Source organism: Trachurus japonicus, chromosome 1, assembly GCF_045865225.1.
Source record: "Trachurus japonicus isolate A0001 chromosome 1, Traja_1.0".
NCBI lineage: Eukaryota > Metazoa > Chordata > Actinopteri > Carangiformes > Carangidae > Trachurus > Trachurus japonicus.
This window is the reverse complement of record NC_140907.1, coordinates 38,543,676-38,569,145: the sequence shown is the minus strand read 5'-3', so window position 1 is coordinate 38,569,145 and position 25,470 is coordinate 38,543,676. Positions and strand designations below refer to the sequence as shown.

Below are 25,470 nucleotides of genomic sequence, written 5' to 3'. Positions count from 1 at the left end.
AACAACTCCACAACGCTCTGGTGGACAAGTTGTTACCTGCACATTCACCACGCTATGAGATAATAACACAACGTTACCACACAGAGTTGTTTTAGAGGGAAATACAGAGACTGTTGATGAAAAACTGTCCCTGAAGGCAACGCGCATCAGCTGGTTTTGCATGAATTTCCCTCTAAAACAACTCTGTGTGGTAACGTTGTGTTATTATCTCATAGCGTGGTGAATGTGCAGCTCACAACTTGTCCACCAGAGCGTTGTGGAGTTGTTGGATTGTGTATTTGATGAGTTTGATGAGAAGAAACCAAGAAATCCCATAATGAGCCTCCGTAGCGTAGCTCTGAGCAGCTCACGGCTCTGCTCCGCCGTTCTAAAAATAGCTTGCACCGACAATTAAAGGTAACGAACCTACTGCTATGACTATAGGGATTATGGCAATGGGCCAATAATTTGACAAAATGTTGAACTATCCCTTTGAAGCAGCAGCAGCAGCTCCTTCTAAAGACAATCATCACTGTCTGTGAATGCAGCGTTAAAAAATTAAATTAAAAAAAGTCTGAGGAAACGTCAAAGTTCTGTCTCTTTTTTCTCTCTTTTTCTTCTTTCTTTCTTTCTTTCACCCCTATTTCTGCCTTTTTACTCCTTTCTTTCTTTCTTTATTAATTTCTATCCCCTTTCTCTGTCTTTTTTCTTCCTTCCTTCTTTCTTTGTTTCTACCCAATTTCTCCGTCTTTTTCTTTCTTTCTTTCTTTCTTGATAAACAACAAAGATGAACAACAAAGTCAAAGATAATGTTTTTGTTTTTGTTTCTGATCATGTTTGTCCTCACCACCAACAGGGTTCCCGGCCAATTTGCCAAAATGTTGAACTTATCCCCTTTAAAGCAGCAGCAGCGGCTCCTTCTAAAGACAGTCTGAAGACTTAAAGGTCCACACAGGCAGATCGTTGGTCCGATTCCCTGAGACAATCATCCGTGTCTGTGAACGCAGCGTTAAAAAATAAAATAAAATAAAAAATGTCTGAGGAAGCGTCAAAGTTCATGAGGTTCATCCGATCCAATCCAGAGATAAACGCTCGTCGGTCTCCGTCAGCTCTACTTGTATCCTTGGACCATGTCCCCGTCGCCCATGTCCATCACATGTGGACGGTCGTAGCCTCCCGGTTCGTCCCTAATCTCGTACTCGTCTTCCTCTTCCTCCTCCTCTTCCTCGTCGTCTTCAATGTGAACACTTTCTGTCTTCATGGAGTCCTCGTCCTGTGGGTCCAGATCCCCGCTGCTGCTGACCGAGGCGCCGCTCCGACAGAAGTCCTCGCGGTCCGCGTCGTCCCTCTCCCGGGGCGTGCACATCAGCTGGGAAGTCTCTTCACTCTGGAGCTTGTACGTCCCCGTCATCCCCGTCCTCTGCCCGCTGTTGTGCTTTAATTGAGATGAGAGAAAACAAAAAGATGAACAACAAATCTATCTATCTATCTATCTATCTATCTATCTATCTATCTATCTATCTATCTATCTATCTATCTATCTGTCTGTCTGTCTGTCTGTCTGTCTACAGTATCTATCTATCTATCTATCAATCTATCTACAGTATCTATCTATCTATCTGTCTGTCTGTCTGTCTGTCTGTCTGTCTGTCTGTCTGTCTGTCTGTCTGTCTGTCTGTCTGTCTGTCTGTCTGTCTACAGTATCTATCTATCTATCTATCTATCTAGTATCTACCTACAGTATCTCTATCTATCTATATCTATCTATCTATCTATCTATCTATCTATCTATCTATCTATCTATCTATCTATCTATCTATCTATCTATCTATCTATCTATCTATCTATCTATCTATCTATCTATCTATCTATCTATCTGTCTGTCTGTCTGTCTGTCTGTCTACAGTATCTATCTATCTATCTATCAATCTATCTACAGTATCTATCTATCTATCTGTCTGTCTGTCTGTCTGTCTGTCTGTCTGTCTGTCTGTCTGTCTGTCTACAGTATCTATCTATCTATCTATCTATCTAGTATCTACCTACAGTATCTCTATCTATCTATATCTATCTATCTATCTATCTATCTATCTATCTATCTATATCTATCTATCTATCTATCTATCTATCTATCTATCTATCTATCTATCTATCTATCTATCTATCTATCTATCTATCTATCTATCTATCTATCTATCTATCTATCTACAGTATCTATCTATCTATCTATCTATCTATCTATCTATCTATCTATCTATCTCTTTCTTTCAAACCCTCTGTCTCTTTTTTCTCCCTTTTTCTTCTTTCTTTCTTTCTTTCTTTCTTTCTTTCCCTCTCTATCTTTATCCATCTACCTCTTTCTATCTATCATCCCCTCTCTTTTTCTTCTTTCTTCCTCTATTTCTGTCTTTTTACTCCTTTCTTTCTTTCTTTCTTTCTTTCTTTCTTTCTTTCTTTATTAATTTCTATCCCCTTTCTCTGTCTTTTTTCTTCCTTCCTTCTTTCTTTGTTTCTACCCAATTTCTCCATCTTTTTCTTTCTTTCTTTCTTTCTTTCTACCCTTCTCTATCTACCTCTTTCTATCTATCATCCCCCTCTCTCTTTTTCTTCTTTCTTCCCCTATTTCTGTCTTTTTACTCCTTTCTTTCTTTCTTTCTTTCTTTCTTTCTTTCTTTCTTTCTTTCTTTCTTTCTTTCTTTCTTTCTTTCTTTATTAATTTCTATCCCCTTTCTCTGTCTTTTTTCTTCCTTCCTTCTTTCTTTGTTTCTACCCAATTTCTCCATCTTTTTCTTTCTTTCTACCCTTCTCTATCTACCTCTTTCTATCTATCATCCCCCTCTCTCTTTTTCTTCTTTCTTCCCCTATTTCTGTCTTTTTACTCCTTTCTTTCTTTCTTTCTTTCTTTCTTTCTTTATTAATTTCTATCCCCTTTCTCTGTCTTTTTTCTTCATTCCTTCTTTCTTTGTTTCTACCCAATTTCTCCGTCTTTTTCTTTCTTTCTTTCTTTCTTTCTTGATGAACAACAACGTCAAAGATAATGTTTTGGTTTTTGTTTCTGATCATGTTTGTCCTCACCACCAGCAGAGTTCCCGGTATTGGCGTGTCATTCACGTGAGCTTTTTCGTTCAGGACGCACTTCACTATCACTGCCATTGCGACGATAAAAACACAAAGCAGCACCGACAGCGTCACCGCCAACACCACCGAGTGGTCCGCTGAAAAAAAAAAAAAAAAGATTTATCAAAGTTACTTATTCTTGTACAGAGATCGACAGGAAATGTGAGCATGGAGGTAAAGGGATAGTTCAACATTTTGACAAATTGGCCCATTGCCATAATCCCTATAGTCATAGCAGTAGGTTCGTTACCTTTAATTGTCGGTGCAAGCTGTTTTTAGAACGGCGGAGCAGAGCCGTGAGCTGCTCAGAGCTACGCTACGGAGGCTCATTATGGGATTTCTTGGTTTCCCTCATCAAACTCATCAAATACACAATCCAACAACTCCACAACGCTCTGGTGGACAAGTTGTGAGCTGCACATTCACCACGCTATGAGATAATAACACAACGTTACCACACAGAGTTGTTTTAGAGGGAAATACAGAGACTGTTGATGAAAAACTGTCCCTGAAGGCAACGTGCATCAGTGGTTTTGCATGAATTTCCCTCTAAAACAACTCTGTGTGGTAACGTTGTGTTATTATCTCATAGCGTGGTGAATGTGCAGGTCACAACTTGTCCACCAGAGCGTTGTGGAGTTGTTGGATTGTGTATTTGATGAGTTTGATGAGGGAAACCAAGAAATCCCATAATGAGCCTCCGTAGCGTAGCTCTGAGCAGCTCGCAGCTCTGCTCCGCCATTCTAAAAATAGCTTGCACCGACAATTAAAGGTAACGAACCCACTGCTATGACTATAGGGATTATGGCAATGGGCCAATTTGCCAAAATGTTGAACTATCCCCTTAAAGTCGGTTAACACTTTAATCTCTATTCTACCCTGGATTATTATTGGACAGTTCCATGAGCGTTCACAGCTGTGGAACACAGTTTGATCGTTACTGTACTTAAACATCTCGTCAAAAAAAAAAAAACCTGAACTGTCCCTTTAAGGACAGAGAACTTGGTTTTTAACTTCTTCTTCCTCCACACTTTATTTTTCCACTTCCTGTTAACAGACGAGTCTGAGGCGTTCACTGACCTGGAGGTAATGTGGGACAGACGCGTTCAGTCTGTTTGAAATCCACATAATGATTCCCGAGCTTCAAGCGTCCTTCCAACACGACGCACTCGTCCGTGTTCTCAGTGGACGACAGGTCGTATCTGCAGATCGGCTGAGACGGAGCACAGCTGACGGACTCAGAGAGTTCCTGAACACAACACAGACAATTAACTTCAGTTTGTTCACATTGCATGTCGTTATTACACGTCATTATCATGATGACGTGTTGTCATGATGACGTGATTGTTTTCAAAACACACATAAAGAACAGGAATACCTGTACCCGTACCTCGGTTTTTGGCCACGGTTCTCGGTACGGTTTCGGTATGTGTTTTGTGCAGATAACTTTTTTTTTCTCCCAAAATAATGTTTAAAATTTATATTATTTCTAATATTAGGCTACTACTACAGTGGGTACTAGTTTCATTTGGACGTTTCCCTCACGTAACGCGTGATTCACGCGTTGCGTGAAATTGTAGGTCACACTGTAGCCACTAGGTGGAAGCATCGTACTGAGATGCAGCTCAAAAGATTTTGGGATAATTCCACGTTTGACCACAACGTAGCTGCAATGGAGAGTGGCGCTGTTCATAGGCCATAGGTACTTCATTTGCAGCTGTGGTCGAGAGAGCTAGAGAGTGGATGGAGAGAGGGACCGCTACGCCGGTCAATCAGATCAATGTTGTTTTTTTATTGTTTCACAGTGGTTACAGTAGCCTACGTTCAACAGGATCAGTGGTTCTCAGCCTTTTGGGGGTCCCCCTCCTGTAGCCTGGCTGGGTGGCTCCAAGTTTGAGTAGTTTGAGTTCTGCAAGTTCTGGTGAATGTAACAATCCACTCATAGACGATCGCTACGTCCGTGCCAGCAGCCTGGACCCGATGCTGCTGGACTCACGAGCGGAGCAATAATGCACATCTGTCAGCAGCTGCTCTTGAAGGGACAGATTAGATGCTGATTTTGTTAACAGTGACTTTGTTGCATCCAAACATTTAGCATATCTGTCGGGTGCTGTCTCTTATCCGGTACAAAGTGGGAGATGACAGAACTACTTTAATCGAGGGAAAGCTACATTGTTGCGAGTTGACTCCGGCCAGCGTGTGCACATGCACTAAGCCTGGGAATATTCTCGTTTGTCCCGGACTCCCGGTCATAGTTATCTCAAGGAAATTTAAATCGAATGCAACTGGACTTGGTTATTTGTCTAGGAAGACGTTTCACCTCTCATGTTACAGTTACAAGTTACAGTTGCATTCGATTTAAATTTCCTTGAGATAAATGCACACTGTTTCTGCTGTCAATTCGGTCATAGTTCATTTGTAACGTGTTTTCTTCATTCTTCATTAGGCTAATGTTAACACTAGAACCACCCAGATGGTCTCACACAGACGTTTGTGTTTTTCTTACGTAAATGACTTTGTTTACATTAAAACTACAGGTCTCTCAGTCCGTGACTTTTCCATGTGTGATGGTTTCTGAAGCTTACAACTTACACAAATGAAACATTCGATTTCTGGGCATTTATACCTCGGACCGACAATAGCTTATTTTTTTCTTCAATTATTGTTTTCATCTACAGTTATATTTATCATAATATGCCCAATTCGGGAGGGAGAGAGGGGGGAGAGAGTGCCGCGGTCACGTTACATAATGTAACAGTTTCCAGAAAAATACAAAACAGGATATTTATTCATGTTACCCTCTGTTTAGGTAGATAAAGGTCTCAGTCACATTTGAATAAAAATAATGCAATTAGGCTTAAGGCTTTTTAAAGATAGGCCTATTTTATTTTTAATTCCATAATTCAGAGATGATTTTCACTTAACGAAATGAAACGAAACAATGAAGCCTAGTTTTGTCCTCCGGCTTATGAAAAGTGTGAGGAGAGGTAGCTACTGTAAGAACCGGTTTTTCTAAGCTGACTGAACAGCTGTGTGAAGTTCTGTGGGGGGCAGGGCTGTAGCCTACTTGAGTGAAGTATCCACAAGCACACCTATTGATCAGAGATAAATGAAGGTGCTAATGTGTCGCTGATGTGTCTATAAGCTGGTCCTACAGACCGCTGCATATAAACCCCACTGTAGCGATTTTCACCTAGCCTCGCTTTCAATAAAACACACACTAGCATTCTATAGCCTAATTGCAATCAGTGAAATATATGAAATCAATATAAAACACAATTTAAATATGAGAGTTGCTGTTGCTCTAGTTTAACTCATTGAGTGCCAACCACGTAATTTCTCGTTTTTCGTTCCCATGCGTTGAGTGCCAAAAACGAAATTTTTCGTTTTTTGCTTTTTTTTTTAAATTATGAAAATAGACACTTTAATACACATTATATGTAAATTTGGGGACTCTACGACGAGGAGAACTGAAATAGATGACGATCAAAGTCACATGACAGCTCATGATCTGGAAGTTTTTTATCATAACTCAGCTTCTGCAAACGGAGTTCTGCATGCAGATGCAGCGCAGCTGCTCCGCTGCTGCTCCGCTCTCACCCGCGAGGCTGCAGCAGCTGGGAGCTGAACCAGGAAGCTCTCAGCCCACTGTCCCGCCCGGTCTTCATCTGGAGCAACACCGTGTCCTCCCCAAAGTCCTCCCGCGGTAAAATCTGATGGTCTCTGGGTCAAAGCAGACCGGCACCACCGACCCGTACCACAGACGGACCGCGACCACCGGCGGGACCGGTGTTCGCGAGCCGCTGTGGCCGACAGACCCTCACGTTCCGCGGCGAGAGGCTGTGACACGGCACGGTGCGTCTGTGTTATTGCTGTTTAGTGGCGCCCCCCCCCGCCCCCGATGGTGGTTTTGTGAATAGAACAACAATTGTTGTGTATATTTATCTTATACGAGCCCTTTGATCCAGAAATGCGAGTGTCTGAAGAGCGACAGACACAAACAGCGCACCTTTCATAAAAGACGCTCTATCTCCTTTTCTAGAAAAAAAGGAGGGATTTTGGTGAAACCCAGCCATGTTTAGCTTGACTTTTCTCAGGAACGGAGGCACGTAGAAACAAACGGTTTGTGGCCATTTGAAGGATAAAGTTAAACCTTTCAAATGAGCTACAGTATGTGTTGGTGGCAATAATATAGAATACACTATGGCTCTAAAATAAAAAGTCAAATATGGTCTAATTTGCCGGTACACTTGACTAAAACTTTGGAAAGGAGCGCGGCACTCAATGAGTTAATAGCGCTGCAGCTGCATTTGCCGTGCGCCCCTGTCTGTAGTGAACCTGTGTCTGTCTATGTGCAGGCAGAGATCAGAGATGGTGTTTTAAATAACCATGCTAGCGTTTCACCAGCTCTCGTCTCCGCCAGTCAGCCTCTCAACCTGCCGCCTCTCTCGCGTGCGGGCGCACCGCATGTAAACACGTGAGACGTGGACACATTTATTTATTTATTTATTCTGTGGGAAACACTGATCAAGCTGTGCGTACGCACAACTCTCCGCAATATTCCATTGATAATCACACCGGACCCAAGAATGGTGCGGACATGAACACACCTCATACTCCACCCCCAGAATGCCTCAGCACAGCACAACCATATATGGTCAGCACGTGCATAATTAAGTAGCCATGTGCTCTGTGGAGCGGCAACAAAGTAACAACAAAGATAACACCCGGAATGATGCTTCGGCGGACCTGCCCTCGCTTTTGAGGTCGGTTGTGAGAAAAATGCTGCTGTCCAGACAACTGTGTTTTTTTTAAAGCACCCCTGCATTACACAAACACACACATACGGTATATATAGCCGCACATATAGGCTGTAGCCTATCAGTGATCATAATAATGATGATAAGAGAAAATGCATTGTTCACTAAAACTGCACGTTGGCATCCCAGACTGAAATAAAATCTTTGCTTATAGTGAGAGCTGCTCTATACCTTTCTTGCGTTACTAATCTTATTGTGTCTCGAGTGTTTCAGAGTCGGCCGGCTGTAAACCAGCTGACCCCGACTGACTTTTTTTTTTGCGGTCACATCAGCACGGCTGCATCTTCGGTCGCGGCTGCTGTGGTATTTGCCCATATTGCCCTATGGCCAGTCCGTCCCTGCCACTGGTTGTTTGTGTTGTCTGTCAAAACATGGATGAATGAAACCTATATCCACACATCTTGTAGCCTATTTCTATCGAGGGAAAGTTATTTCAGGATATCCTGTTTTATCGCCCAGCCCGAAAGTGACATAGGCTATTGCCCATTCATTCATGAGAAATCATCCAGCTACACTCTCAGTCAAACAAGGTGGGGAATGAACACTACTGTACAGTAGTTGGCTCATTTTAAAAACACACCGGCAGCATCACCCACTGAGTTAATTAACTGCTGTGTGGAAAACCACGCTGTGGTCCGTAGGCCTAATCGCGGTGCAGATGGGTGTGTTTGGAGCTGACTAGAGGATCGATAAAAGAGAGTGAGACGTATAGCTGCCGTCGTTACATTTTTCTCATTGAAAAACTATACTGTATTATTATTATATTGCATTCCTCATTCGTGTTCACTGCTCCGTGCTGCTGTCTTATAGAGGCGATCTGCTGCTCACAGATGCCACCTGGCGGTTGTTTGGGCACATTGCAGCTTCTGGTGAAAACACAATTACTCCTCCACAAAAAATCCGCGTGAGCCTCCCGTGACTCACGCGTGAATCTCGCGTGAAACCGTCCAAATGAAACTAGTACCCACTGTATTTATAGTATTTCCTTGTAGAGCTCTCCTCTCTCTCTCTCACTCACACAGACACACACACACACACAGGTAACCTAATGTGGTTACAGCTCCTCCATATCAGTGCTTATAGAAAGATGATCATGTGTCTGATCAGCTCTGTCTTGACCTTAAGATCGTGGGTTTGATTCCCATGTTGACAGAGATGGCAAAACCGGCAGTAGCCCCGTGGCCCTTTCAAAATTTCCCCAGAGGAAATTTTCTAGTTTCTTCCTACTCCTTTTCGAACATGTTGTCCTTTTGTTTGTTTGCATTTTGATGTTGTTTCATTTAAAGCAGATATCAGTGGAATGTTTTTGTTAATATAAGTCCTAAATAGTCCTATTTTCCGTCAGCAATCACTTACATGAAGTATTTCAGCCTAAACACGAGTCTCTCCGTCACTCTGCTCTGCTGTAACCCGAGGGGAAAATTTTCCTTGTGGGATACAAGTGTTATCCAATGAGGAGAGAGAACGGCATGAAGGGCTGTGTGTGCAGCCAAGGGATGCGCGTGAATGTGGTGACGTAGCACGAGGACCAATTGATGCCTGACAAGGGCGGGGGCTGCTAACTCATGGTGCGTTCAAGGAAACTCGTACTTTGTGTTTTTCCTTCCTGTGAAGTCATACCAGTTCGATCTGGTACGAGTTCACGGGTCGGAAGTTACGAGTGGCCGTTATAGGGAACTTTCACAGACAACAGGACGGTAAAAACACGAGCTACGGGTTACCTGGAACGCTACCAAGTCGTAGTTGTGACTTGAAGCTGTAACTTACGGTTTCAAAAGCCTGCCTTGAACGCAGCATTAGCCGAAACGGCCGTGCCAGTGATATCTGCTTTAATATATACTTTTTATTTTATACTTTGTAAAACTCTTCTTTTTTTTTTCTCTCTGATCAAGGAGATTTTGTTTAAGTTTTGTTTCATGCATATTCGAAATAAAGATTTCAATTCAATTCAGAAGCCTGCAGTCCAGGGGCAGATCTACGCTGGTGACAGACGCAGACAGAAGATAGCTGCTGGCCACTTCTCCATTGTTTACGGATCACCAGAAACTTCTGTCGGCCTGTAGGATGGATGGAGAGTTGTTCAGTGTGTGGTTCTGACTCACGTTGCCGTTGAAGGAGACGATGAACTCCAAGGAGGCGTCCTGCTGCCGGTCGGCTCCTCTCAGCTCCTCGTAGAAGGAGAACGGGTTTTCAAAACTGACGGTTCGACCCGACTCGCTCAGCGTCAGATTCACCGGAGGGAAATCCAACAAACCTGCACACGCACACACACAACATCACGACATTGATAGGTATGAAAATACGTTACCAGAAAGTGTTTTGATGACTCTGCGCGGCCTTGACGGTGAGTAGACAATTGGTGAATTATTATGATATAGAGTGAAGTATTCCTTTATTATAAAGTGGGGAAAATAAGTATTTGATCTTGTGCTGATATTTTAAGTTCGCTCCCCCACAAAGAAATGGGCGGTCTATAGTTTTTATGGTAAATTAATTTTAACAGAGAGAGACAGGATATTCCCCCCCCAAAAAAAATCCAGAATGAATATATGCAACAAATTATTTTATCAAATACTTATTTTCCCCACTGTTTATAATGTTTTCGGACTTTTAATTTGAAATTCACTCTTAATGTTCACTAAATGGTTCTGACAGGAGAATGAATACATTCAAAGAAACAAAACATAATTCCTGAGTTTGACTCTTATCTTAAACTTAAACAATGGATCTGTTTATTGATTCGTTCTCAAAAAAGTGAAGTTTATAAAATAAAGTAAACACATCACTCACATTTGACATGAGCGGGCGTGAGCCTGTTGAAGCTGAGCGAGTTGGACGTGACCGGTTTGGACCGTTGTCCTCCCCGTATGGCCATCACGTTGACGGAGTGGTAGGCCGTGGCGTGCAGCTGCGACTCCCAGACGAAGGAGCTGAGGTCGAAGTGGAGCGCCGAGGTGTTGTGCTCCTCATTTTGTCTGCACACAGGAAACATTCAAGAGTCATCAAACACATCTTAAAGATGAACTTTTACATGAACAGGATGTTGTTGTATGCTGATGATGCAGTCCTGTATGTTATATGTGACCTAATAAATCAAAATGAGTCACAGTGACCCAAATTTTGAGAAAGCTGAGGTTTTGGTATCAGTGAAAAGATTAGAAAATAAGCTTTAAAATGATACCCTAGTTAAAGTCATACATTTGATAGTTTTTGAGATGTGGCCATTTGAATTATGATCTTTCACTCTCTTTATTTCGTTCTAAAACCTGAGAAAATTGCAGTTAAAGTTTTTTCCAGTGACTCTGGCATCTGTTCCTGTACCACGTGATTACACGCTCCCTATACGGTCCCTTGTTGTCATAGAGGCAGCATTCAATGACCCTCGGAAAGCAGAGAATCTCACAATTCAGATGCTTTTTACAGCTCGTCTCTATCACAAACGGTTCAGAAGTTGTCATGTTTTGTTGACGTTTTGTAAAACATGTGCAAGCATTGTGACGTTGCTACGTTCGGTTCAGCATCGTTGCTACGCTCTGTTAGCATCGATGCTACGCTCTGTTAGCGTCGATGCTACGCTCTGTTAGTGTCGATGCTACTCGGTTTAGCATCCGTTTCTTACCCTTCCCTTCTCGTCATAGAGGCACCATTCAATGACCGTCGGAAAGCGGAGAATCCCGCGATTCAGATGCAGTTTACAGCTCGTCTCTATCATGAACGGTTCAGAAGATATTTCATGTTTTGCACCGAAGCAGCACTCATTCAGAGGGTTTAAGTTGCAAGTCGACTTTAATCATCATTTAGGCTACGTGCCTTTTCTTAATTATCTGGACTGTGAAACTTTGGGAGATTGTTTTTGAATGTCATTGCTTTGTAATTAGGGTAAATTGTAAATGTTTTTTTTTTATTTTCTATGGGTTTTCCACGTTATCAGCTGATTATCTAAAAATAGAACGTTGCGACATCCGACTCATTTTGATAGAACGGGTCACTGTGCTATTTATTACTGCTCATGCACTCTGGCTAGGTGCAATCTGCATTTTGTTGCCTTGTAGCCTACTTGCGACAATAAAGTTGAATCTAATCTAATCTAATTATGCAAACGCAAAACGCAAGCTGCACAAGATCTGACAGCGGCCATGATGAGTCACATGTATACCTGGCCTGAGTGTTCTCACTTTACACCTTAACTTATACAAGACTGTATGAACTATTGCATGTACAAATATTGATAGTTATCCCAACATTGTTGTTCAAGAGGGAGGTAGTACAAAATCTTAAACATTTAGGAGTCATTCTTGACTCATGGTTACATGTCAAACAACAGGTGAAATTTAGCCTGTGCAATTTTTAGATTTATTAGGAACAACTTAAAATCCTGGAGTCAGTCAAGTTATATTTTGATGCAATGATTGTTACACATGTCCTGTTGCATAACAACTTGGGCAACAGCATGTAAAACAAGTCCACTGAAAATGTGTATGAGCAAGCCTTAAAAGTAGTTGATTCTTCTTTTTTTTTATCCAATAACAGCTACTGTACCCGCCAATGGAACAAGAGATGGAAACTAGCCAATGGGCTATAATCTCATATACAGGCTATACATTTTTAATGTTCATGAATATTTACTGTTCCATTTTTTAAAATCAATCAAATCAAGACTCATGGTTATTTGTCATTTTCTTCAATAATTATATCACTATGTATTTTATCTTATAGTGGTTATTTGTTATGTTTCTAGTATTTTTTTTATAAGATACATTTGCCTAATATACAATTCTATTATTGTATTTTTTTTGTAATTTATGTATTTTTTTTCTATTGTTGTATTCTATGTGTTTCCAATAGATTATCACATTATTCTTCTGTGTGTTTTCTAATAGGATCAAAATGATGCTGTTGTGTTTTAATGTTTCATGTTCTCATGACTGTATATGATGTGTTTTTATGTACAACTTAGTGATGTTGCCATGAAGCAAAACGTTTGAACACATATTCTCATTTGAAACGGTCATTATTTTTTTCTTAATAGCTGATTCAAATATACAACAAATTATAAGTAGCCTACAGTGTTTTTCATTTCATGCTTCTTTCCCCCTTTTTTAAACATATTTTTGTTTAAAAAGGAAAACACACAAGATACACAAAAGCTAAAAAAGGACAAAAGACTAAATGGATGTGATGTGATAGAGTATGAGTTGAATCTTTACGTGATGGCAGAGGAGACGATGGTGACGTTGAAGACGGTTTCTGCCTCTCGGTCTCCGTACTCCCAGCTCACTCTGGTTTTCAGGTTGTTGCAGCTCAAAGTCACATTTTCTGGAGCAGGAACTGAAAAAACACCTAGAAACACAACACAGGCGATTATTATGGGATGTTTTTGTAGCTTTTGCTTTACAGTACATGACACCACTTCACTTCACTTTGCTTCACTTTAGTTCAATTTAGGCCTACTTTACTTAATTTACATTACTCTGCTCTGCTTATCTTAGTTCGACTTAACTTCATTTAGCTCAGCTCATCTCCTAAAAACTGTGAGACATTCTGACTTTTCATAAACAAAACCAATTATTGATTATTAAAGACGCTGGATGTGTTGAGAGTAGGGATGTCACGATAATAGATTTTTTTTGGTACAATTATTGTCAGAGAAATAATCACGCGGTATTACGATTATTTTGCATTAATTCATTTCACAATACTATTAATGTGTAAAATCAAATATAGTAAAAACATACATTACTAATTATAAAATATTTTAAATCTCTATTCACATATGACCAATTATTAATCTGCCAGGGGAAGTGTTTGAATTATTCAAGTCATTAATTGTCATCGATACCAAATGTTTAAGTTAATTTTAATCTTTTTTTTTTATTACAAATGACACTCTAGCATTTAAATTCCTACCAATTCAATGCTACGTGAGGTAAATGGACCAGTGTCTGTGCATTCACCTTTACTTTGGCGCCACATCTGCCGACACGGTTTATACATAATCTATTTTTGTAAAGTGACGGTATTTAGGAATCTTTGCGATCAATTAATTGTGGCGTTTAATACCGCGATTAATTGTGAAAACAAGTAATTGTGACATCCCTAGTTGAGAGTGAAAGTCTTTGTTTTTTTTCTGTAACCTGCTGAGGTCTGTTTCTTTACACTGCAAAAACTCAAAACCTTTCCAAGAATATTTGTCTTATTTCTTGTCAAAATGTCTAATTTCTAGTCAAAACTAAACTCTTTCCACTTAAAATAAGACTCATCACCTAAAAATTAACTTGTTTTTAGACACTTTTTACTTCTTTCAAGCCTATTTTCACTTGAAATAAGTAGAAAAATCTGCCAGTGAAAGCAAGTTTTTTGTGCTTGTAATAAGAAAGAAAAACTTGCTCCACTATCAGATTTTTCTACTTATTTCAAGTGAAAATCTGCTTGAAAGAAGTAAAAAGTGTCTAAAAACAAGCTACTTTTTTATGTATAACTATGTATGTATAACTATGTTATGTATATGTATAAATATACTTATTATATTTGTTATAATTAGATTTTTTTTGACTAGAAATGGCATTTTGACTATAGAAATAAGACAAATATTCTTGGTAAGATTTTGAGTTTTTGCAGTGTATATCAACCAACCACAGTGTGAAACAAAACAGTTTCAGCTGGTACTGGTGATACTGGTGGGACTGGTCGAGCTGGCAGAGTCAACATGAACTTCACTGGGGAAATTTTTTCAGTGATTAATCTGATTGTTTATAACGCGGTGAATCAGACGAGCTCCACCTTCACCCAGGCAGGAAAATGAATCGTGTTGACGAGAACGGTGGAAACTTTCCACAACACGCCCTCAGTCAGGTGTCATGTGGGACAAAGGGCGAAGCATTGATACGACGGATAGGAGGCACAGCGGCCACGGCGCTGCAGCTACGAGGAAGTAACGAAAGGAAGGAGGATGTGAAGCAGAACTCAACAGGTTCTGCTGCATTCCTGCTGAACTTCACCCAATCAGTCTTAAAGTTCAACCCTGATCACACAGAACATGTCACATGGAACATGGACCAGTTCAAAATGAAGTACAAAAACATGACTCTGGAATAGGGATGTCACAATTACTTGTTTTCACAATTAATCGCGGTATTAAACACCACAATTAATTGATCGTAAAGATTCCTAAATACCGTTGTCACTTTCCAAAAATAGATGATGTATGAACCGTGTCGCCAGATGTGGCGCCAAAGTAAAGGTGAATGCACAGATACTGGTCCATTTACCTAATGTAACGTAGAATTGAATTGGTAGGAATTTAAATGCTAGAGTGTCATTTGTAATTTAAATAAAAAAAGATTAAAATTAACTTAAACATTTGGTATCGATGACAATTAATGACTTGAATATTTCAAACACTTCCCCTGGCGGATTAATAATTGGTCATATTTGAATAGAGATTTAAAATATTTTAGAATTAGTAATGTATGTTTTTACTATATTTGATTTTACACATTAATAGTATTGTGAAATTAATTAATGCATAATAATCGTAATACCGTGATTATTTCTCTGACAATAATCGTACCAAAAAAAATCTATTATTGTGACATCCCTACTCTGGAAAGGTACAGGGAAGAAAAATGTTTTAAAAATTGATTTTTTTCCCCATTTGATCAAGTGAAATTAGGATTTTTTAGAATTATACTGATTTCCCCCACTGTTTATAATGTTTTTCTGACTTTTAATTTGAAATTCACTCTTAAAGGGACAGTATGTAGCTTATTTGGCTTTTTATTAGCAAAAATCAAATATTGCTTTCATAAATACGTATTTACCGAAGTCTAATCACAACCGCATACAAATGAAAGCTGTCGCTCAGTAGCTCAGAATAAGTTGTTTACAAATAGCCTACATTGTTTTACGTTTTTTCTTTTCTTTTCCTAACACAAACGATGTAATAAAGACCAGTGGGACAAGTGATCGATTTATTTATGATTTGTGAAAAAGGGGTGGGATTCAATAAGTACTTAAGCTTCTTCTCATTCCTTTTTGAATACATATGATTATGCTTTAGTGTTTTTGTTTCCAATTTAATGTTCTTCAACCTGTTTATGTTATTTAAAGACGGAAGAACAAACTGAAATCTTGCCTTATTTTGTTTTACATGTTCGAAATAAATTAAAAAGAATAAAAAACCAAACATCTGGACCAGAACTCCTCCTCCTTGTCAGACTTGAACTCATTTACATAAAGTCCAGTTGTCTCTGGACTCTGACCTCAGATCAGATCAGAGCGACACGTTCAGACTGTTGTGTCCCGTCGTGTTTCTACCGATATCAACATCCATCACATCGTTTCTGTCTTTTATCACACACACACACACACACACACACACACACACACACACACGCACACACACTCTCACATCCTCAGGTCTTATGCACCTGAATGAACACTTGAGCTCTTGAACAACTACTAGAGTTTTAATTAGGGGAGAAAACCAGCGCCACTGGTTTCACCAATAAGAGATAACATCAGAGTTTTGTGATCGGTATCATTCATGCGTAACCACTCCCTCCCTGAACTGGCATGTGAATTTGCATGGCTGTGTGAAGAGCGTGTACTGTAGGTTTCACAGCCAAAAAACTTTTTTTTTTTTTTTTTAGGAAAGAAACTATAATCTTTTGGACCAAGTCTATATTTTGATTAGTTGTGATACTGTTGAAGTTTGAATTGTGAGTCATTTCATCGATGTTTATTTCAAACCACCATGCTGGTACAACTAGTCAAACAATGGCTGACAGGGTGGGGATGATAGTTACTATTGATTAAAAGGTTCAACCGTCTTCCTGGAATTACATGGATACAATCTGAAGCCTTCCATTCACAATCAATATTATCTTTTATTATCTTTATCTCCAATGTTAGGACCCACACCACTGACACTGTTTTTTTTTGTTCATACTGAACCATAGGAAGATGCTTTAGCGTTGGAACATGCAGAATAAAAAGACCCATATTTTGTGGTGTGGTCTGAATTTTTATTCAAAATGCCAACCTTCTGGCTTTAAGAAACACTAAAAAAAAAAGCAAGAAAGAAAATTGTTGTAGTCAGTCACAAACTTGCCTCACTCCCGAGTCCATGACCAGCAGATAGACACCATCCATTCGACTGTGTGTGCAGTAACCATGGAGATAGAGCCGTATCGCCCGTAATTAGCTTAGCTCAGAGCGATAGATATAACATAATAGATATGTTATATCTATCGCTCTGGCTTAGCTCAAACACTGGAAGTGTATGGGTAGTGTTAGCCTGCCTCCACCTTAAGTCATCAGAGAAACTCTTCAGCAACTCTAAAGGGAAACCGGCGGGCCGATCTTCGTCTCAGAGCTGACAAAACTCTCCGGTAAGGCATCTTGAGCGGTCAAATGCCGCTAACGGGACGAGATCGGTCAAAACGGAGGGTTCAAGCAAAGACGCTTTATTTTGGTTCAAGCTAGCTACATCGAGGGTAGGTTAGCTTCCTATTTCAACGTAAAAGCACAAATTCTATCGTCATGGTTTTCTGTATGTAAAGGGCAACGGGTGTATTATTTTGTGAAAGTAACCGGAAGTGCGTTGGTCACAACGGCTAGCTTGAGTAGCGCCGTCCGAACAAAATAGTAAACAGCTGGTATTTAGACAAATTAACGACACACTGCTGATCTAAACGGCTACTTTCTTGCCTAAACATGTTTGAAATGTGGATAAAGTGATATATTTACAGAGTTTAGAGCTAAAATGAAATCAGCTTCTGACTGCTGATTTCAGCTCGGGTAGGAGGCAGGCTAACACTACCTATACACTTCCAGTGTTTGAGCTAAGCTAATTACGGGCGATACGGCTCTATCTCCCTTGTTACTGTACGCACAGTCGAAAGGATGGTGTCTATCTGCTGGTCATGGACTCGGGAGTGAGGCAAGACACGAAAAAAAATGTTGGCGTATCCCTTTAACTTTAACATTTATGTATAATATAAGATATAAATATTAAATAAAACATATTGTCCACATCAAACTGGGAGAGACAGTCGATAAAAATTGAAGTTGTTCATCAAAGTCAAGTCATCAAAGACACTACACTGCAAAAACTCAAAATCTTTCCAAGAATATTTGACTTCTTTCTTGTCAGAATGTCTCAACTTTAGTCAAAACTAAACTCTTTCCACTTAAAATAAGACTCATCACCTAAAAATTAACCTTTTCAGACAGTTTTCACTTGTTTCAAACTAAGTAGAAAAATCTGCCAGTGAAAGCAAGATTTTTGTGCTTGTAATAAGAAAGAAAAACTTGATCCACTGTCAGATTTTTCTACTTATTTAAAGTGGAAAATTTGCTTGAAAAAAGTAAAAAGTGTCTGAAAACAAGCTACTTTTTTTTAAATGTGATGAGTCTTATTTGAAGTATAATGAGATTTATTTTGACTAGAAATGACATTTTGACTAGAAATAAGACAAATATTCTTGGTAAGATTTTGAATTTTTGCAGTGTAGAGAGTGTCCACAAACTTTTGTCCACATTAATGATCTACAGTGTTTTTATCTTTATTGTTTTTCCACAGGTACGTAGGTATCAATCTGACTGACACAAGGGTCACTGCTCGTCGGCTGCCATCGGGTAGTAGTAATAATAATAAAACAAACACCCGTAGATCATTGACACGCTGCTTTGCTTTGACCTTTGACCTTTGACCTCTGAGTGGCCGAGCAGCAGGGGAAATCAGAGCTGAGGTGACGTTCACTGACCGCTCAGAAACCACAACACACACACACACACAGGAACTCTCCATCTCTTTCATTTTGACTCAACACGTCCAGGAATCGAACCGGCGACCCCCCCCCCCCCACTTCTTTTTAAAGAAACAATGAAGTGACTCAGCAGGTTCCAGATTAAAAGGGAAAGACAGAGAGAGAGAGAAAACGCCCTGAACATGAATGAATAAATGAACAAATCTCCTGAGACTTTCATCATCATTTACACAGCAGCAACGCAACTTCCTCTGACCGGGTAACGACAAAACACACACACACACACACACACACACACACACACACACACACACACACACATACACAGACACACACAGACACACACACACACACACACAGACACACACACACACACACACACACACACACACAGACGGTGAGTCAGAAACAGAGCAGAACCAGACAGTTCCAGTGAAAAACGTCCTGAAAAAAAAAAAAAAAAAAGAGAGAAACAAGAACAAGAAGAGAATGATGATGATGATGATGATGTCATCGTCTCCACTCGAAGTAAAGGTCCTGAGGGACCGGTCAATAAAGTGAGGGACCGGTCAGGGGACATAATAAAGTGAGTGAGGGACCGGTCAATAAAGTGAGGGACCAGTCAGGGGACATAATAAAGTGAGTGAGGGACCGGTCAATAAAGTGAGGGACCGGTCTGGGGACATAATAAAGTGAGTGAGGGACCGGTCAATAAAGTGAGGGACCGGTCTGAGGACATAATAAAGTGAGTGAGGGACCGGTCAATAAAGTGAGGGACCGGTCTGGGGACATAATAAAGTGAGTGAGGGACCGGTCAATAAAGTGAGGGACCGGTCTGGGGACATAATAAAGTGAGGGACCGGTCAATAAAGCGAGGGACCAGTCAGGGGACATAATAAAGTGAGGGACCGGTCAGTAAAGTGAGGGACCAGTCAGGGGACATAATAAAGTGAGGGACCAGTCAGTAAAGTGAGGGACCAGTCAGGAGACATAATAAAGTGAGGGACCAGTCAGTAAAGTGAGGGACCGGTCCGGGGACATAATAAAGTGAGGGACCAGTCAGTAAAGTGAGGGACCAGTCAGGGGACATAATAAAGTGACGGACCAGTCTGGGGACATAATAAAGTGAGGGACCAGACACAATAAAGTGAGGGACCGGTCAGGGGACATAATAAAGTGAGGGACCAGTCAGGGGACATAATAAAGTGAGGGACCAGACACAATAAAGTGAGGGACCGGTCAGGGGACATAATAAAGTGAGGGACCGGTCAATAAAGCGAGGGACAGGTCTGGGGACATAATAAAGTGAGGGACCGGTCAGGGGACATAATAAAGTGAGTGAGGGACCGGTCAATAAAGTAAGGGACCGGTCTGGGGACATAATAAAGTGAGTGAGGGACCGGTCAATAAAGCGAGGGACCAGTCAGGGGACATAATAAAGTGAGGGACCGGTCAATAAAGCGAGGGACCAGTCTGGGGACATAATAAAGTGAGGACCAGTCAGGGGACATAATAAAGTGAGGGACCAGTCAATAAAGTGAGGGACCGGTCAGGGGACATAATAAAGTGAGGGGCCGGTCTGGGGACACAATAAAGTGAGGGACCAGTCAATAAAGTGAGGGACCAGACACAATAAAGTGAGGGACCGGTCAATAAAGTGAGGGACCGGTCAGGGGACATAATAAAGTGAGGGACCGGTCAATAAAGTGAGGGGCCAGACACGATAAAGTGAGGGACCAGTCTGGGGACGTGATAAAGTGAGGGACCAGTCAATAAAGTGAGGGACAGGTCTGGGGACATAATAAAGTGAGTGAGGGACCGGTCAATAAAGCGAGGGACCAGTCAGGGGACATAATAAAGTGAGGGACCAGTCAATAAAGTGAGGGACCGGTCAGGGGACATAATAAAGTGAGGGACCAGTCAGGGGACATAATAAAGTGAGGGACCAGTCAATAAAGTGAGGGACCGGTCAATAAAGTGAGGGGCCGGTCTGGGGACACAATAAAGTGAGGGACCGGTCAATAAAGTGAGGGACCAGACACAATAAAGTGAGGGACCGGTCAATAAAGTGAGGGACCGGTCAGGGGACATAATAAAGTGAGGGACCAGTCAATAAAGTGAGGGACCGGTCAATAAAGTGAGGGGCCAGACACGATAAAGTGAGGGACCGGTCAATAAAGTGAGGGGCCAGACACGATAAAGTGAGGGACCAGTCTGGGGACGTGATAAAGTGAGGGACCAGTCAGTAAAGTGAGGGACCAGACAATAAAGTGAAGGACCGGGCAAAGGCTAAAAGACTGGTCCCTCACTTTATCGTGTCCTCCAGAAACACTTCCTGTTGTGTCAAACTGATGAAGTTGTTTTTTCTGAATTTGCAGCTCGTTCGTGTCTTTGAACGTGTCTTTTCTTTAAAGGGATAGTTCAACATTGTAGCAAATTGGCCCATTGTCATAATCCCTATAGTCATAGCAGTAGGTTCGTTGCCTTTAATTGCCGGTGCAAGCTGTTTTTAGAACGGCGGAGCAGAGCCGTGAGCTGCTCAGAGACAAGTTGTGAGCTGCACATTCACCACGCTATGAGATAATAACACAACGTTACCAGACAGAGTTGTTTTAGAGGGAAATGCAGAGACTGCTTGATGAAAAACTGTCCCTGAAGGCAACGCGTATCAGCGGTTTTGCATGAATTTCCCTCTAAAACAACTCTGTGTGGTAACGTTGTGTTATTATCTCATAGCGTGGTGAATGTGCAGCTCACAACTTGTCCACCAGAGCGTTGTGGAGTTGTTGGATTGTGTATTTGATGAGTTTGATGAGGGAAACCAAGAAATCCCATAATGAGCCTCCGTAGCGTAGCTCTGAGCAGCTCACGGCTCTGCTCCGCCGTTCTAAAAATAGCTTGCACCGACAGTCAAAGGTAACAAACCTACTGCTATAATGACTATAGGGATTATGGCAATGGGCCAGTTTGTACTCTGGGCAATCACACTTCCTGCTGTCTCACCACCCACACACACACACACACACACACACACACACACACACACACACACACACACACACACACACACACACACACACACACATACACACAGACATATTTCTACGCTCCAGTCCCTCCATGCGTCACAATCACAGCTCTTCCAGTAAAACTGTGTTGCAACTTGTTACAGTGAATTCTCATTTACTATGAATGTTTCTCCTTTTTCCTTTTTTACCCTTTCCTATTGCAAGTTTTCATTGTGAGGAACTTATTGCTAACATTTTTATATTATTAAAACTTATTTTCCACTTCTTTTTTTCTTCTTTTTGGTGTAAAAATGTCAATTGAAATTCAATTCTATCTCTATCCAGCTCCCTGACCTGTCACATTTTTACCTTGTTTTAAAAGCTCAATTATATATTTTTTCCCTCCGTCTGTTTATTGTTTTTCACCCAAACACCAGAGAAAACCCAGTGGACCATGAAGCTGAGGGACTCTGACTGATTCATACTGCGTTATACATTTAAATATTACACTTTTCATTCATTATAGGGTTAACTACAACTCTACAATTAATCTGTTTTAATCTTCTAAATGACATATAGGCCTACAGCATAATTAGAATAACTTTAGCTCTGGGCTACATAATAGGGGTAACTCTTGTATGTAATTTTTAAAAGAAAAAGGAAAAGAAAAAACAATATCTAGGCTAATTTTATTGAGGAATAATAATCATTTACTCACCGGTGATGGCAGAAACAGCGAAGACCAGCAGCAGAGGGACCGTGAACGCACCGCGGGGCACCATGACCGCTGATTCCTTCTCTTCCTCCTCTTCCTCCTCCTCTTCTGACCGACTTCAAGTGTCCAGAGGCCGAAAACTACCCCAACAACTGCCCCAACAACTGCCCCAACACGAAGCGGAACAGCAGCTCCATCACGGAACTCGCTGCGTCCTCACACAGAAGGAGAAGGAGGAGTTCCCTTTCACCTTCACACAACAGAAACAACACAATAGTCTAGAAAACCAGTGAGTCTGTCTGTCGGTGATTAGTCACAGACCTAAGATCAGTCGTTACACATCCTCCTCCGGTGCGTGCGGTGCGTGTGTGTTTGTGTGTGTGTGACTGACTGAGAAACCTGTTGTTTGACTCTGGGAAACACCTGGATGACGTCAGCAGGACGCTCACATTCACACGGTGTCTTTTCAAAATAAAAGTTTCTTGAATTTGATGAGAATAAAATCTAACTCAAAATCTTTCCAAGAATATTTGTCTTATTTCTTGTCAAAATGTCTCATTTCTAGTCAAAACTATAATCTCTTTCCACTTAAGAGACAAATAAGACTGAAGAAAAATTAACTTGTTTTTAGATAATTTTCACTTGTTTCAAACAAATTTTCACTCAAAATATAAGTAGAAAAATCTGCCAGTGAAAGCACGTTTTTTTTGTGCTTGTAATAAAAAAGAAAAACTTATTATTTTAAGTGAAAATCTGCTTGAAAGATGTAAAAAGTGTCTAAAAACAAGCTACTTACTACAGTAATGTGATGACAAAAACTCAAAATCTTTCCAAGAATATTTGTCTTATTTCTTGTCAAAATGTCTCATTTGTAGTCAAAACTATAATCTCTTTCCACTTAAAATAAGACTCGTACTTGTTTTTAGATCATTTTCACTTGTTTCAAACTACTTGTCACTCAAAATAAGTAGAAAAATCTGCCAGTGAGAGCACGTTTTTTTTGTGCTTGTAATAAGAAAGAAAAACTTGCCCCACTATCAGATTATTTTACTGTAAGTGAAAATCTGCTTGAAAGAAGTAAAAAGTGTCTAAAAACAAGCTACTTTTATGTAATGTGATGAGTCTTATTTTAAGTAGAATGAGATTTGTTTTGACTGGACATAAGACAAATTCTTGGTAAGATTTTGAGTTTTTGCAGTGAGGTGGATTCATAAACAATATAAAATACAATGTTTTAGAAATGAAAACAGACAAAAACACACACACATATAGATAGATAGATAGATAGATAGATAGATAGATAGATAGATAGATAGATAGATAGATAGATAGATAGATAGATAGATAGATAGATAGATAGATAGATAGATAGATAGATAGATACTTTATTTATCCTGAAGGAAATTCAGTTTCTCAGCTGCACAATAAACAAACAATCATTCAACAGCAAGACATAAAATAGTAAAAAGTAGTGCATTGAGAGTAGAATAAATAAAAACAATACAAAGCCCATGATAATAAATATGCTGTATATATATATATATTAAATAAAGCAAAACAAAAATAACACAGGACATAATTAAAAAATAAAAATAAGAATAGGCCCACATAAAATAGAATAAAATAAAATAAAATAAAATAAAATAAAAAATATTTACAAACCACAGCAAAAGATGAAGCATTTTTCTTCCATTTGAAATGATTTATTACTTCACCGTTAATATTCAGGCTAAGACCCATAGATATAAAGAGAGATGAAGGCAATATCCTTTTTTTTTTAAACCTCCAAATATGGTCAGTGGGCGTGGTTTTGGTGAAAGTGGGCGTGGTTATGATGACGTTGGCGGGAAATGAGCTTTGTCGCCCCCTGGTGTTCAAACCATGATACCACATTTATATAGTTTTGACAGCAGTGGCTTGAATCCAGTTTATATGTTTATTTTGTGTATATCTATGTGTTTTATTTTTTAAATGCACGTTAAATGATTCTGTTATAAATAATAAACTAAATAAATCTCTTGTGGTCACGTGAGCCAGGACATGAGCCGACCAGTTAGTGATATAAAGTTCTGTTTCAGTAATTATTTCAGTGTCTGACCCAGTAAAAGACGGCAGCTCTAATCCCATAAGAGGCTTTGCTCCTCACTCTGCTGCAAGTTGGATGCTGTTGCCACGGTGACAAAAACACAGCAGCCTCGGCAACAGATCACAACAACCGGAGGGGAGAGTTGTTTTTTTATTTTAAATTAGCTGCATCCACAGAGGAGGGGGACAGCGATGCATTCACAACTTCACGTGAATTACAGTTTTGTGTTTTTATGAATCATTGAAACTGAACTCGTTTATTGTTTCAGTCAGAATCAGTTTCCTTCAGTTAGAGACAAGCTGCAGACATGGTTTCACTTTTTTTTTCTAGGTAAAACTGTGGTGTATTCATGGTGAATACGGGTAAAAACACTAGTTTCACTCTTTTTGCTTATATAAACCAGATGTTAGTGTCTGTAAATTCTTAATCCAAAGATAAATTATTTCCAGTGTGTCAGTGACCGGTGGCGTTTTTATTTTGATCTGAAAATTGACTTTACAGATAAAACCATGTTTTTTCATTTGGTACGGAAGCCTAAAAAGGCCATGACCACAAATACTGATAGGCATAATGTTACTTGGATCATCAGGGACAAGATGCAAATGGAAACTTCTAGTAGGCCTATGTCTCTATTGATCTTCTTAATTATTTTATTTTATTCTATTTATTTGCACATGAAAGATATAGAACAAAAAAAAAGTAGAACAAAAAAAACATACAATGTATACAGTAGATAAAGCAAATACGCAAAAGAAACAAAAAAAAAAAAACCCAAGGGCTTCCGTCCTCCTAAAGATAAACATTCAACATAAAAAATTAAATTTACAGTAATGTGAAGAACAACATAAAACAATTAGAAAAGCAATGTTGTGTGGTGAAAATAGGTGGTTTATGCATTGCTCAACTGGGCCAAAAAAAAGTGAATTACTTGTGTCTTAAAAAAGAAAAAAAGTGCGGACCTCTAAATCTAATT

General features: G+C 39.9%; 1 protein-coding gene across 1 annotated transcript; it reads right to left on the bottom strand.

Annotated features, from left to right (window-relative positions):
* Nucleotides 1-1,090: 1,090 nt before the first annotated feature.
* On the bottom strand, nt 1,091-22,514 carry ifngr1 (interferon gamma receptor 1). The gene is made up of 7 exons (XM_085790959.1): nt 22,415-22,514; nt 13,124-13,244; nt 10,707-10,891; nt 10,019-10,170; nt 4,177-4,345; nt 3,055-3,194; nt 1,091-1,414 (listed from the first exon to the last, which is right to left on the bottom strand). Exons 1-7 carry the CDS (start codon nt 22,476-22,478, stop codon nt 1,091-1,093), a joined length of 1,155 nt encoding a protein of 384 aa, XP_085647085.1. The 5' UTR covers nt 22,479-22,514.
* Between the last annotated feature and the right edge of the window lie 2,956 nt (nt 22,515-25,470).

Coding starts and splice junctions, on each gene's coding strand:
- ifngr1 (XM_085790959.1), bottom strand. CDS start 22,478: ATGGTGCCCCGCGGTGCGTTCACGGTCCCTCTGCTGCTGGTCTTCGCT. Junction 10,892..13,123: donor ATCGTCTCCTCTGCCATCAC/GTAAAGATTCAA, acceptor TCCTGTGTGCAG/ACAAAATGAGGAGCACAACA. Junction 3,195..4,176: donor CTGTCCCACATTACCTCCAG/GTCAGTGAACGC, acceptor TTTTTTTTTCAG/CGGACCACTCGGTGGTGTTG.